The following is a 14,516-nucleotide window of genomic DNA, read 5'->3' on the forward strand; positions in this document are numbered from 1 at the left end:
GATGACTTTAACTTTTCAGTCGTCAACTTCCCTTACTTATGCAGCAATATACCTTTATCACCTGCATACGGGGTTTATATCTCTCAGTTGATTCGATACGCAAGAGCATGCTCTACGTATGTACAATTTCTAAAACGAGGTAAATTATTGACAAACAATTTGATGAAACAAGAATATCAGCAGTCTCGTTTAAAGTCATCATTTCGTAAGTTCTATGGTCGATACAATGATCTTGTCAGCAAATACAATTTATCATTGAGTCAAATGCTGACTGACGTTTTTTCATACTAATTGTTAGGCCATTATTTACACACTGAATTGTCGACGGGGTTTTCCGTTATTTCCCGATCATGACAAGGAGCACACGGCGGGTGTGACCGGTCGACAGGGGATGCTCACTCCTCCATGGCACCTGATCCCACCTCTGATGTTTTGGAGGTCCGTGTTTGCTCTGCTCCTATTTTGTATTGTTTAATGGACTTCTGAGCTTGAATACTGTTCGTTATCTCCATATATTTCATTGCAATATCCATAACCACAGATCCGAGCCTGTACTCTGGTATCGAAGAATCCAAATATGGAGTTTCCTTGACTTTTACAAATATCCTATTCAAACCTTTCAAAGGGACAGTAAAGTTTGGTGCGAATGTGATGGAGGTCTAACTGTTTATTTACATAAGGTAGTAGTGAATCAAAGGAGACATCGTGTATAGTAGGTTTGCTGTAAGACCAAGTCCATGACTACGCTTTCGTCTCTTTGTACTACTAAAAAGTCCCATCGCATTCACATTGCTACACTCTGGATTGTCATTGCTACCATATGGAAAGTCTGTGCCTAGTTTTGCTAATCCAGTATTCTCGTTGTCTACTGAAAGGTGTACTCAGTGATGGGCTATTAGTATGATGGTAAATCTTTTCTAGAATTCTAACTTTCATTGACAAAATAGAATAATTATGTAAATTGAAATGCTTGTATGGAATCTGCTGGCCCCCTTTGTTAATCTTAAATGTTAGAAACTTAAAAATCATGTAAAAAGATATTTAGTACATAGTTGTGAATTCTACAAGTACATGCAACTGGAAAAGCACCAACCTACAATTTATATGTGAAAATAAGTTCACCTTCTTGTGAATTCAATCTAAAAGAAGATTCACAATCACAACCATTTTCAAGTTAAAGATACTCACAAATTTTACCAAATCCATGCGGAGAGAAACTCACAATCCTCTCAATTACATCTAAAATAAAAGTCGGAATCATGCCATTTTCACATGTGAAATCACAAAATTTTACCAAAATCAATAAAATAAACACTAACGATTTTTAACTCTGTATACAACCCTTCCCCACGATAAATGAAAGTCCAGGCTTTCTGACATCATTGATAGCTGCTTTTTCAATATAAATGGAACTCGTAAATTTACTTTGGTCATTTGCAAAATTATTTTGTTAAAAAACATACTGATTGTATACACAAGTACTCTGAAGTTGATATTAAAAAAGATGCTTGAGTTTCTGATTGACAATATCTATGTAGTTTTTGGAGAACAGTCTGTTGGTACCAATTGAGCCCTGTTGTTAGCAGACCTATTTTTGCATTCATATGAAGCAGAAGTTTTTCAAAATCTTATACATGAGAAAAAGAAATCTCTTGCTGTGGCCTTCAACTCGAAATTTAGATATATCGACGACGTATTATCAATTAACAATAGTTATTTCCATCCATATGTCGACACGATATTTCTCGCATTATCAAAGGTGTTAGATAGACCTGTCCAGTGTGAGACAGCATTGTGAGATTTTTCTGTCTAAAAATGTTGTTGTTTTATTTAATCAAACTTATTCTCATTCAAAAGTTTGTCATATTTTCACTTTCTAAATAGCACTATTTGTAGGTCGCGGAAGGATTCTTCTAAAATGATACGCTATCGTTTTTTTTTTTTGTAAAATCCAGTTTATATAATTCAGAATGATGTAAGAGGACTGAAGGTTCATTCTCTATAAGGCCGTTTTCCGGCCTACGATGAAATCATTCTAAAATGTGTTTTTATGTTATTTTTATCCTTCTATTATATGATTTTGGTCCTTATTTTCCAACATCGATCGTGTGAGTCACGTGATTTATAAATTAAAAATGGCGGCCAAGCATAAAAATATTGAGGGTATGTCTATTTAAACTTTGTTTTTATGCATGGTTTTTGAAATAATGTAGAATAAGTCATATAAATATGAAGTAAATAAATTATATTAAAACTTTAAATGGAAAAATCGTACAAATTAAGGTTAAAATTAAAATAACATGATGGAACGTGTTGCCCATTCACATTTTGTATATTTTGAATTTAAATCTTGAGAAAATGCTCACCTTATGACATGAGTAAATCTTTTATTATCATTTATTCGGCCAAAATACTTTATTTCAGAATCAATTGTTATTGTGTGTCATTTTTATCGATACTTTACCTTTATTTCCTATAATATACCCATTTAGAAATATGGTAGCGAATTTTCTATTTGTGATTTAGCCAAGAAAACCTGCTTCACAGACTATATTTAGACCAACCAAATGAACCATCGATGTAAAAAAAATAAAACAGTTAAAAATATATCTTCTTATGTATATAAAATAAAATAAATTCATTAAAAATGCTTTGTTTTCATTTAAATATACCTGTTAAGTATCATATTAATATCCAATGAATAGGAAATGCTATATGTCTTAAGTATATGTATTAAACGGGATAATAAAAGTTCTGAAATCGGATCAAAATCACTTATCTGATAAATAATAAAACTAAAAAAACAGTAGGTTTATACTTAATTCACAAAGGAACTAAAATGTCGGTATGTTGTGATCCAAATTTGACTAAATGAATACATTTACTCTGACCCTACTCCAGACAACAAGTCACAATCCGCTGCGTCTTCTGTATAATCAAAGAAGGGGCGTGGTACCAACTTACCATCTTGATGTCGCTCGAAAGACAAATACCATAGCACAGCAGCAATATGTGCACAGCAGCCTAATGTGCGAGCTCCTGATTTACACTGACAATATCAGCCTGTTATTGGATTTCTTTTCTCAATATCATATGAAATCCACAGTATGTAAGTTTTCGAAGAACTATGTCTTGATTGTAACTTGGCTTTCAATAGACCATCGTCTTGTCATATTTCCGTTCAGGTGATATATGTTCAATTGTATACGCCTTTGCCTGCTTTAATTGATATACTCCGACTGTAATATTTCTCAGAGCATCCTCTGAAAGACGAGGAAAATCTTCCATATCAAATCCATCAACTGACTCCCATACACTTCTTTTAGCTGCAAGTTTTTCATTTTCCACCCGTTTTTGTAACTCATTAGTTGTTTTTGACAGAAATGACATTCGAATTGCTAGCTCCGTGTCCTCAAACTCAAAATTTCTTATCGGAGGTATGTACTTATTGCACAATGCACATACAATACGTACATAATCACCAACAAATTGTATCTGTGTATTTGGCATCACTTGGCCCAAAGCTTTCCATCGCTTTATCCTTCCATTCACTGGCTCGACAACCCAACGTACCTTTATCACCATTCTGGACTCGTTTGCTTCTTCAGTAGAGTGCTGCTTTTCCCCTTTTCTAAGTAGCACGGCATCTGAGTTCTAAACCGGTTTCTGCAACTCCCAATAAGGAAGGGCTCCCCTGACTTCTGGTTTGCTAAACCAGAGCCGCAGTTCTCAAAGCTTGTATTGCTACCAAAGATGCGTGTTGGCTCCCCAAATCCGCAGATTAAGTTCATCTCAACATCCAGATAACATACAATACTTCGACCCTGTCTCACTCATACAGAGAAAATATGAGCGTCTCTCTCGCAGGTTGGGTCGAGAAATTCCATTATGAAAGATATTCTTCATGCCAGTAACCGTTTTTATCTAAATATCTATAGTATATTCATAAATTAAATCATCATCTTTGCACAACCACAAAAACTTTTCGAGAACAAACGGACGTACCTCTAAATAATGTATCAAGAGGTATGACAGGGAAACGAAACAATAAAAATTCGTGCCATATAAGACATAAAAAAGCACATAAATTTGTCGTTGACAATTCAATAATCATGTGAAAAGCAAGATTTTATTTCATGACACTCAGTCTTTTCAGGCCTTTGATTATATCTTTTTTAAAATAAAAACTCAACATTTTCTAGTGAAAATTGCATGGCTTATTTTAATTCTTATGGTATCCACAGAAAGTGTCACTCTAACTAAAAAGTAACCAGATAAAATAATCCACAAACGCTGATAGCCTCCATAATGAGTAGATACATGTACCTTTTCGTCTAATTATTGCTAAAAATGTTGCGTAAAGTTTTTATTAAGATGTCATAACCACCTTTAACCAAGTTCATCTTTTTCTAGTGACTTTTTATAGCTTTAAAAAGTTTACATTCAAATTTTGGTGCTGGTTAAAGGTGGTTATGACATGTGTAGGAGTTGTCAAACACACCAACCCTCTTATGTTTTCCCATTGCGCTAATGTTAATACGGAGCGATGGTACATCACTTTGAGACCCCATATCATAAAAAATACTAGAGGATTAGTAACCAAACAAGTTTTAGCATTAAATTGGATCTTTAACCCGATGATTCAATCAGTTTTTAAGGGGAAAAAATACATTTTGAAATTTTGGAGTCATTGTAGGCCGGAAAGCGGCCTTATAGAGAATGAACCTTTATTTTCGGTGTTTACACAAAAGTGTAAATGATTTTCAGGTACGATTTCTTTGATGGGTATTCAGATTTTTAATTGGATGCTTAATTAAAAATATAAAATTTTCAATGGTGATGGCATGCGTTATTTTGGATAAAACAATGCGAAAAAAATAACCATTCATTACTCGTGTGGGATAAAGAAAACCCACCTCGGGGCCAAGATTCACTGTCTAGGACTCGGCAAAGCCCCGTGAATCAAAGACCGTGAATCTTGTCCCCTCGGTGGAATTTCACTATCCCACACTCGTAGTAATGAATGATTCTATCAATCCCAGTGAGCTTGAAATAAAAGATACCACAGAGTCTGACACATCTGTTTCATATTTGGATATTTTACTGGAAAAAGACCTTAATGGTAATCTAACAACCAAGCTTTATGATAAAAGTGTTGATTAACTTTTTTAATCGTCAACTTCCCTTCCCTTAGCAATCATGCTCACCAGATCAATATAAAAAGAAAATCAAAAAGTTGTTGTGAGTAAAGAAAACACAATCTCTCAGTTCCAATGTCAATAAAAGCAAGAATTGCATATTAGGCCTACTATTTTAATAACCGTTGGATAGAGACGGTTATAAAAAAAAAAAACACACACACACAATGTCATCAACTATGCAAAAAGACCTCAAATTTTGAAAGAAGTGGGTTTTGTGTCCTCGAAATAAACAATGATAATAATGGCCTTTATTTATCAAAATTTAAACAATTAGCAAAAAAGCTAGTTTTTGATTTGTTTAATTTGTATTTAAGGCCAAATCAAATAAAATTTTGTGAAAAACGATCAAGTTTTCCATCGTTTCTAAAAAGCTAGTTCTGTAAGTAAATTGTCTAAATACACGCCTTTTTATTTCTTTGAAGCCTATTTCAGGTTGACGAGTCTTCTGGGTTAAGGAACGTTTCATTTTACAATTTAATATTCAGCTTTGACGACAACACTTGAATTATTAATAGATTCTGTAGGAGAAAATTGTCATGTAGAGGTATTTGTTTAACTATGAGTTTATTTATTTAAAAAGTTAAATCCTGGAAAATGAAGTAATGACATTTAAACGTCTTTCTTTTTCATCGCTGCATTATGCACAGCAGAAAATAATTTTTCAAAAGATAGTGCTTATACATTCTCTTTGCGAGTGCACATGTGTTCACTTCACTGTGGCATGGTACACTTGTTTATGAGGTATTGCCATTTGAGTTAGAAGACTTTTGCGATTTCGCCCATTAATCAAATATTCTCCCTCGAATTTTAAGAATGCATGCATTCAAACATAAATCAATTGTTAAAATACACATTAGTATTCTACGCTTTCCACTTCACGACTTCTATTTGTTATCCCAATTACATACAGACTCAAAATGAAGAAAAGATGACATTGCTAAAATGTCTTTACATGTTCACAACGAGGACTTAAATCACTTATTATAAACTATCCAAAATATAGGGAACACCAATCTTTCAATTGGCTACATAATTTCCTCAGTATATAAGGAATTCTGTCGAGGATTACGGTAGATAAAAGGTCAATTATAAACGAGAACATTTTATCAGAATAGATATTAGTATGGAATAGAAATTGAAATCTCGTATTTAAAGGTTGTGGCAAAATTTGAACCATCAAACCATCTATTTTACTGTCTTTAGTTATTCCAAAATGTATTTAAGAATTAAACTTACATGATCAGTATGTACTAGTTTCAGCTAACAAAGCATGTAAAAAAAAATATCTTCGTTTGTAAGGTTTATTATTACAATTGCATTTTAAAGTTTAATTCTTATATGGAATAAGTTCTTATTTGCAAATTCAACCTTTGATTAAGTCGTTTTGATTGACATGTTTCATACCTATTGTTAGGCCATTTTTTATACGAAATTTGACTACGGATTACTCCGTCTACACAGCAGATGTAACCGGTCGACATGGGATGCTTACTCCTCTTATGCACCTGATTCATCTCCTTGGTATCCAGGGGGCTGTGTTTTATGCCTTGTTCACAAATTTGTATTGTTCTTTTTTAAGAATTTTGAGATCGTTTACTCTTCGTAATCTTCATCTTTTTCATTCAAAAAGTTGTAATCTAGCGTACGCTCATAGTTCCCTTTCAAAAGAAGAGATTTTAAAAGCCATGTGCCAGTCTTAAATGTTTTCAATTTTTCCAAAAACCTAAATGTGTCTGAATCATCATACCTATCTCAAACGTCATACCTTATAAACAAAGATACATAGCAGGATCTAGTAAATAAAATAATAGATCTTTTTCTTTATCCCTTACGAAAAAAAATCAGAATATATAACCAGGGTTTTGAAAACTTAACATATGATGAAAAATTATGTTTTTCAATGAAACCTATACAAGAATGTACAGACATACTTTTAGCTGTTATTTCTTTTTCTTTAGAAGAGTTGTGCAGAAATAGATAATGACACTCTAAAGTTTTCAACATATGACACCGACCTTTTTTTTTTGATTGACTTTTGTGGAAAATCCAATTAGTATGAATATTTTTACCTGGATTACCGCTCTCTGAAGAGAGAAAATACAATAAATCCATATAAACAACAGGAAGCACTGCAAGTTGTTATACATTTGTACTTTCATATTCATTAAGTCTACTACATCTGTTTCATATTTTGATGTTTTACAGACTTAAGACAATAAGGACCAACAAACAACTAAATTGTATGACAAACGAGAAGACTTCAGCTTTCCCATCGTCAACTTTCATTATTAATGTAGTAATATTCCACTGTCTCCTACACATGGTGTGTATGTCTCTCAAACTAATTTGATACTAAAGAGCATGCCCTGAATACGAACAATTTTTAACCGAGGCAGACTACTAACAGAAAAGTTAATGTTACGGGGATTTCAACAACTTCGTTTAATGTCACCGTTTCGTAAATTAATTCTATGGTCGTTATTATGACCGTTTAAGCAAATATAACCTATAACCTATTGCAAGAGAGCTAATCTATTTCATGTATACGATTATTGTGTATATTCTAGGACGATTCTCTAATATATTCTATAACATAAACACCTAACTTTGCATTGTGAAGTTTCCTTGTCGTGTGTTGTGATTCAAAAAATGAAAATATATCATATATACATGAGCCTTTACTCGTTGGAGTTGATACTATTTCTTGATCATTGAATATGCTAGTATCATCAAAATTAATATCTGAAGCTTCCATGTCACTTTTTTCTCTTGCTTTCCTCACATCAATCCAATCTGATGCAGTGGTCATGTCTTTTCACAATTTGTTTTGTTGTAAGTAGTTGCCAGACATTGAAGTTTTCTTTTTTAATCCAGCAATCTCTGGTTTAGAGAGGCTCGCTGTAACATTTTTCTTTTGTTGTATTATGTATGAAGCATCTTTAGAGTTTTCTGAATAAGCTTTTATTTTCAGTCCCGTTAAAAAAAAAATGGAACACCATCACTAACATGCACTGAATACTTTCATTTTTTCAAACTTAACGATATTAAAAAATTACTTATATTCCTAGAGATGCAATACATGTTTGTAAATGTTGGTTTATTTTTCAAATAAAACCAATGTCTTATATCTAATGAAATTAAAAATTGCTTACAGTTATCCATAAACAGAAATAAATGTAATCAGAAAATAATCGAAATTGAGCAGTATTACATAAATTTATTTCTAAAAACAGTTATCAATTAAATCAAATTATATGTAATCAAGACTTCTGATTCATGTTATTATATTATTGCATGACAAATTGTAATCAAATCCAGGCTGATTAATGATTACAATTACGATCACCCAAAATCTGAACAAGAGTCTACAAGTTCGCCTCTATTTTTTATGTTCACTTTTCATTACAGTACAACAAAGTGAGTTGTTAAAGTCAACGGTTTCACCGTATGATAGCAGGAGAGTTTTTATAGGAGTCAAGTGGGTAAACAGTGCAGTTTCTTAAAGTTTCAACTTTTTTAGTTTTATTGTGTAGCAGCGAATTTCTTGTCTCGCGCAATTTGTTTTTGTGATAGAAATCGCTGAAGTTTGTAGCGAAGATAGCTACAGGCATGGCCAAAATAAGCATTCCAGAGAATGCACACACTCCTCCAACAATGTAGCCAAATGTAGACTTTGGAAACATGTCTCCGTACCCCACGGTTGTCATTGTAATCACTGACCACCATATCCCGATGAAAATATCCGAGAAGGTGTCTGCCACGTGGAATTCAGCATAGTAGATAAAACTTGCAAAGAATAGTGAAGTAATAAGAAACGTCATGGAGAGAAGAAGAAGGTCTTTAAAGCTAGCTCGTATTGACATCATCATTATTCGCAAACCGGAGTACAGCTTCATCAGTCTAAACACCCGAAATAGCCGCAAAATTAACAGGGATTTCATCGCAATATAAAATTGTAAAAGTTCATTATTTTTTAATAGGATATCCATTTCTTGATCGAGGGCATATGTAATCCACATTGCAAAAACCAGAAAAAGATCAATGATATTCAAAGGAGATCGAAAAAATTTGATTTTTCTTGGACAGGATATAAAATGGAAAAATAATTCAGCCGAGAAGAAGGCAGAGGTGAGGATATCACTTAGCCTTAATGCTTGCTTGGGTTCTGTTGTCCCCATCATAACTTCTTTGGGATTCTCCAAGTTGAGTTCTTTAAAAAAGCGGATATCTCTGTATGCAATAACGAACAAAAGTTCGTTATAGGTAAGGGTTTCCTCTCTGAATGACGGATGTGATTTCATGACAAACGTTACCATAGAAACGATGACAAAAATCATGAAGATGTAATTAAAAACCTAAAAATATAATTAACACATAATATTTAATACTAACTATATCTGCAGCTTACTTGCATAAAGTCGTACATTTAAATTTGTAAAACTTAAAGTGGTTCTTTTGGAATTTTATGGTGAAAAACCCTACTGCAATAGCATTTAGAGTGTTTGATCTTAGCTCAGATTTGATCAGATACGATAAGTATTTCTTCACATATGGTCCCACCAATGGAATTTCCTGGGTCAGTGTTTTATGCCCTCTTCACATATTTGTATTGTTATAGAATTTTATTGATCAGTGTTTGATATCCTCACCTTTTTCTATATGAAATAATTATTCTAAGTATATACATTATCAAGAGGTAAATGGATTAGAAGTGTCAAACATAAAAATGAGTTATGTAAATTGCACAATTTAAAGAACACAAACGAATGCTCGAATCAATAATATTGATGCTGTAGGGCTATGTAAAAAGCATATAATTTGTATGACTAAAATTAAAATGGGTAAAACACTGCAGTAAATTTGGCACGTGAAAAAAAATGATGGGTTATCAATTTCTCACAGAATAAACTCAAGAAATACATGAATTCAAAATCTCAATGGCGTACAGCCTAAATATCGAACCATTTCTAATCGAAGGCACTTTGTCATTGTTAAAATATCATCTAACTGATTGACGAAAGATCGGACAACTTTGATGATGTTAGATTAATTATCCCTCCCGTAAATAAAGACGACTATAATTATGAAACTGTGGGATAGTTATTCTAAATTAAACTTAAATTCAAACCGGGATGGTCTCCGTTGTATTTACGATGTGTATTCTGCTGAGAAATCTTAAATAAAGTTTTCAATTTTGGCACTTTAATGTATTCATTATTTGAAACAAATTAGAAACATGCTTTGTGAGCATACTAGTATTTTTGTGATACAATGCGTTGAAAATATGAGGAAACCCAGTGTTCTTGGGGTGTTTCATAGTCATGGAAAGAAAACTTGCTTTATCTGAAAACTTATGACCCAGAATTAAATTTTTCTTCATATTTTCAAACAAAACTACCAAAAAATCAAAATGTGAAGGGGGGTAGTGGGCAAAAAATATTATTATTATTTTGATGGCTAAAAACAGGAGGGTTCCGTAAAAATGGATGACAAGTAAGCATAGTCAGCAGAATACAATCATCAATAATGTTATTTTTTTTTTTTTACATTTCTTTGTGTGTGTGTGAGAGAGAGAGAGAGAGAGAGAGAGAGAGAGAGAGAACCTTAGCTAATCTTGATGACGATGGTTCTTCCAATGTCAGCCATATCTTCCTGAGAATTCTTTTGACTTGACTTGTACGACATTCCTCTTCAGTGTAATCCAGTTCATATTCTTCAAACGTCTGCCTTAATTTCTGTGTCGTCTGGATGTCGGCCTCTGATTGGATATATTGTTGTAGACAACAATCTGAAAGCATATTGGGTGAAAGCTCCCAAAATTCCAGTTCCTGTTTTATTACGGTGCTGCAATAGAACGAAGGAAAGTGTAGGGTGCCCGTACGATACAAATCCAAAATTGATAGAAATACGTTAGGATTTTTGTCGAAGAAATAAGACTGTCTTGTGCTGTCGTAGAACTTCGATTGTTTTGTTAGTCTTCCCAGTAAAGTATTTGGGTATCGAGAGAGAGTCACAGCCGATGTTTCAAATACCGAGCCCCCCACATTAATTTTCACTGTCTCCATTGTGTTGCCTCAGTTCCGCTATCGGGATACTGGTCTGCGTAACCCTTTTGCTATTCTTGAAGCATCACGGCGTTAAATTATTAACTTGGTGTTTTTGTTAAATTATTAATTTATGCTTATAATCAATAGTTAGCATTCATAACAAATTGATGCCGATGATATTTTTAAAACTCGTATATTTTTACTGATACCACTATCCTTAATTAGAACATATTGATGTGTTTCCCCGCTTAGCTCCTGTGGAACGAATTCCTTAGCGTTAACTCTTGCGCTTATAACCATTCACTGTGTCTTGAATAATATAAATTTGATGTCATACTTCACCAATGTATTTTTGCAATTCTTCAAATCTTTCATATTCAATTATGATCCTTACAAATACGGAAATGGAAACTTTTTAACATGTTGAATAGCTCTTGACGGCTTAACTTGACTAAGAACTAATTTGTCCACAGATGCTTTGTGTAAGAAAGAATGATTAATTGATTGATTGTATGTTGTTTAATGTCCCGTTCGAGAATTTTTCACTCATATAGAGATATCACCATATACCGGTGAAGGGCTTCAAATTTAGACCTTTACTCGGCACTCAGAGCTATTGGGCATTAAGGGATGGTTATCGTGCCAACGCCTACCGTGACACTGTCGGGGCCTCGGTTTTTAAGGTTTCGTCCGAAGGACCCGCAACTTTCACTTCCGAGTTCTTGGCGAAGGAACAGTTGCTACCTGTATTTTGTCGACTTAGGTCAGTCGCAGCCGTGATTCGAACACACGACCTTCCAATCACGGAGCGAACACCCTACCGACTGAGCTACCGTGACGGTTTGTAAGAAAGGAAGAAATATGTCAAGTGCTTATGAAGTAGAAATGAAAGATTGAACTTCAGCTTTGAATAATTTATAAGGAACTTACTTTCTTACTATAAGAAGTGCTTACAAATCAAACCGAAATATTTCACGTATCAAAATTTTCTGTTATATGGTATATTGTATAAGTATTTATGAAATGAAATTTTAACCCTTCATACATCAATATATGAATAAAATCATTGCTACATGTAATATTATTAATTCTATTTTAGCTTCTTAACATTCCTCCTCCACCTTACACCAAACACCCTTAAACAAAACAAAACTCTTCTTGATAATTCTTGACATTCTTGGTAAGTATTTCTTTAAATCTGCAATAATTAAAGTCTATTTATGTACTTTGTCAGGATATAAATGAATTATGACTGACACTCAAAAAGGTGCGTTAAAATTTGAAGGATAGGATTCTAAAAAATGAGATTTTTTTGAAACATAAATTAAGAATTCAAGCAATAACAATGAGACAGCGTTCCATTCTTCATAAGTATTGTTATTTTATGCTATGCCTTTACATTCTGAATAAGAAGTGTCTTTACATTCTAAATGAGAACTGTTATACATTCTGAATAAGAACTTTTAAACATTCTGAATGAGAACTAACTGTTATACATTCTGAATAAGACTGTTATACTTAAAGTTTCTAAATAAGAACTGTTATACATTCAAAATGAGAACTGTTATTTTGTGTCATCTTTAAATTCTGAATGACAACTCTAATTTCCTGTCGTTGCCAATACATTCTGAATAAAAACTGTCTTTACATTCTGAATAAGAAATGCCATTTTTGTCGTTTCCTATACATTCTAAATAAGAACTGTTATTTAATGTAGTTGCCAATACATTCTGAATAAGATCTGGCTTAACATTCTGAAAAAAACCCTGTTATTTATGTTGTTTCCTATACATTCTAAATAAGAACTGTTATTTTATGTCGTTGTCTATACATTTTGAATAAGAATCGTTGTTTCATGTTGTCTCCACATTCTTAAGAAGAACTCTTATTTTATATCGTTGTTATACATTCTGAAAAAGAACTGTTATTTTGTGACGTTTCCTGTGCACTGAATCTGTATAATTAGCCACCTGATTTGATGACAATCAGAAAAAAAGGACACCAAGAAATAATATTTGAGATCACAAAAATTTATTGGTCGGGTTACAATCGACAAAAGAGTTACATATGTAAAAGTGACTATCTTTTTTTTAATGCAAACTTACTTTTACTGTTTGAGTAAACAAGATGTTATAGGTATGAAGATTGCATTGGGTACAATGTGATTCCTTTAATTTTGGGGTACCAATATTTGTGAAACGTTTAAAATTCACAATTTCGATTTAATTTAGTGAATACAAGATTTTAAAAAAGAAGTGTTAGGGATCGAAATTCTCTATTTCACTCTTTTTGGGACGTCATTTTCAAGAATATCTAGGTTCCATTTAATCCTAGAAAAATATCCTTATGGTGAAATGATGCCAGGTTATTATCAGGGGAGAAACTGGAAAACAAAAGGCTGGTGATGCTTTGCTTCTCAGATAGAAGTTTGATATAAGGTAATGTAGATGTAGATTCAAACAATACTAGTACCTTGGGCAGAGAGACTGATCAACCTCACCACAGAGATGGTTAAATTGGAAAAAAATTGTGTGAAGTTCGATTCTGTGTCATGTTTAGAAAGGCGATACATGTAGTATTAAATTATATTTTTGATATGGATGCATCGTGTATTTTAAAATCAATTTTTCAATGTCCTAAAAATGTTAAAAAGATCTTCCAAAAAAGAAACCACTCTTTCTTGTTGATAATGTAGCTTTTAGAAGCTAAAGTGAATTATAAAAACGTGTAAAAAAATCAATGAACGAACAATTCATCATGAATTCAAGATAGTTAAAAAAAAGAAGAAAAAAAAATCCCAAAATAAACTAATCAATTTAAAAATAATTTAACATTATGATAATATAACGGATTTAAAGAATTGACTTTTATTTAAATTTTAAAACATTAGAAAGAAAAAGATTGTTCTAAATAGACTTTAAACACAGAAGAGATTTTAGTTAAGAAGTTGGTTCTATTTGGGTTCTTCTCTTGTAGTTCCCGGCACAAAGGTTTTTGGTCATTGTTTTTTTTTTCAAAGATTGCTTTTTGGATTTACACAGAAAGATGCAATCGACGAAAAAGTAACTATTAAGGCCACCATCTATTGTAGGAGATCCATACAATGATAACACACCTCTGCTGTGATAATAAGTATACAATAGCCATGTAACTTTATATATATATATATATATATATATATATATATATATATATATATATATATATATATATATATATATATATATATATATATATATATATATAATAAGGAATGTTTTGTTCTGCA

General features: G+C 32.6%; 1 protein-coding gene across 1 annotated transcript; it reads right to left on the minus strand.

The window, feature by feature from the left end:
• Positions 1 to 8,641: 8,641 nt before the first annotated feature.
• LOC133172075 (potassium voltage-gated channel protein egl-36-like) lies at positions 8,642 to 11,266 on the minus strand. The gene is made up of 2 exons (XM_061306885.1): positions 10,805 to 11,266; positions 8,642 to 9,556 (listed from the first exon to the last, which is right to left on the minus strand). Exons 1-2 carry the CDS (start codon positions 11,264 to 11,266, stop codon positions 8,642 to 8,644), a joined length of 1,377 nt encoding a protein of 458 aa, XP_061162869.1.
• Positions 11,267 to 14,516: the final 3,250 nt, after the last annotated feature.

This window comes from Saccostrea echinata, unplaced genomic scaffold (assembly GCF_033153115.1).
Source record: "Saccostrea echinata isolate AGI-Se365-2 ecotype Australia unplaced genomic scaffold, CSIRO_AGI_Sech_v1 ptg000054l, whole genome shotgun sequence".
In the NCBI taxonomy this organism is placed as follows: Eukaryota; Metazoa; Mollusca; class Bivalvia; order Ostreida; family Ostreidae; genus Saccostrea; species Saccostrea echinata.

Coding starts and splice junctions, on each gene's coding strand:
- LOC133172075 (XM_061306885.1), bottom strand. CDS start 11,266: ATGGAGACAGTGAAAATTAATGTGGGGGGCTCGGTATTTGAAACATCG. Junction 9,557..10,804: donor CGTCATCAAGATTAGCTAAG/GTTCTCTCTCTC, acceptor TTATATTTTTAG/GTTTTTAATTACATCTTCAT.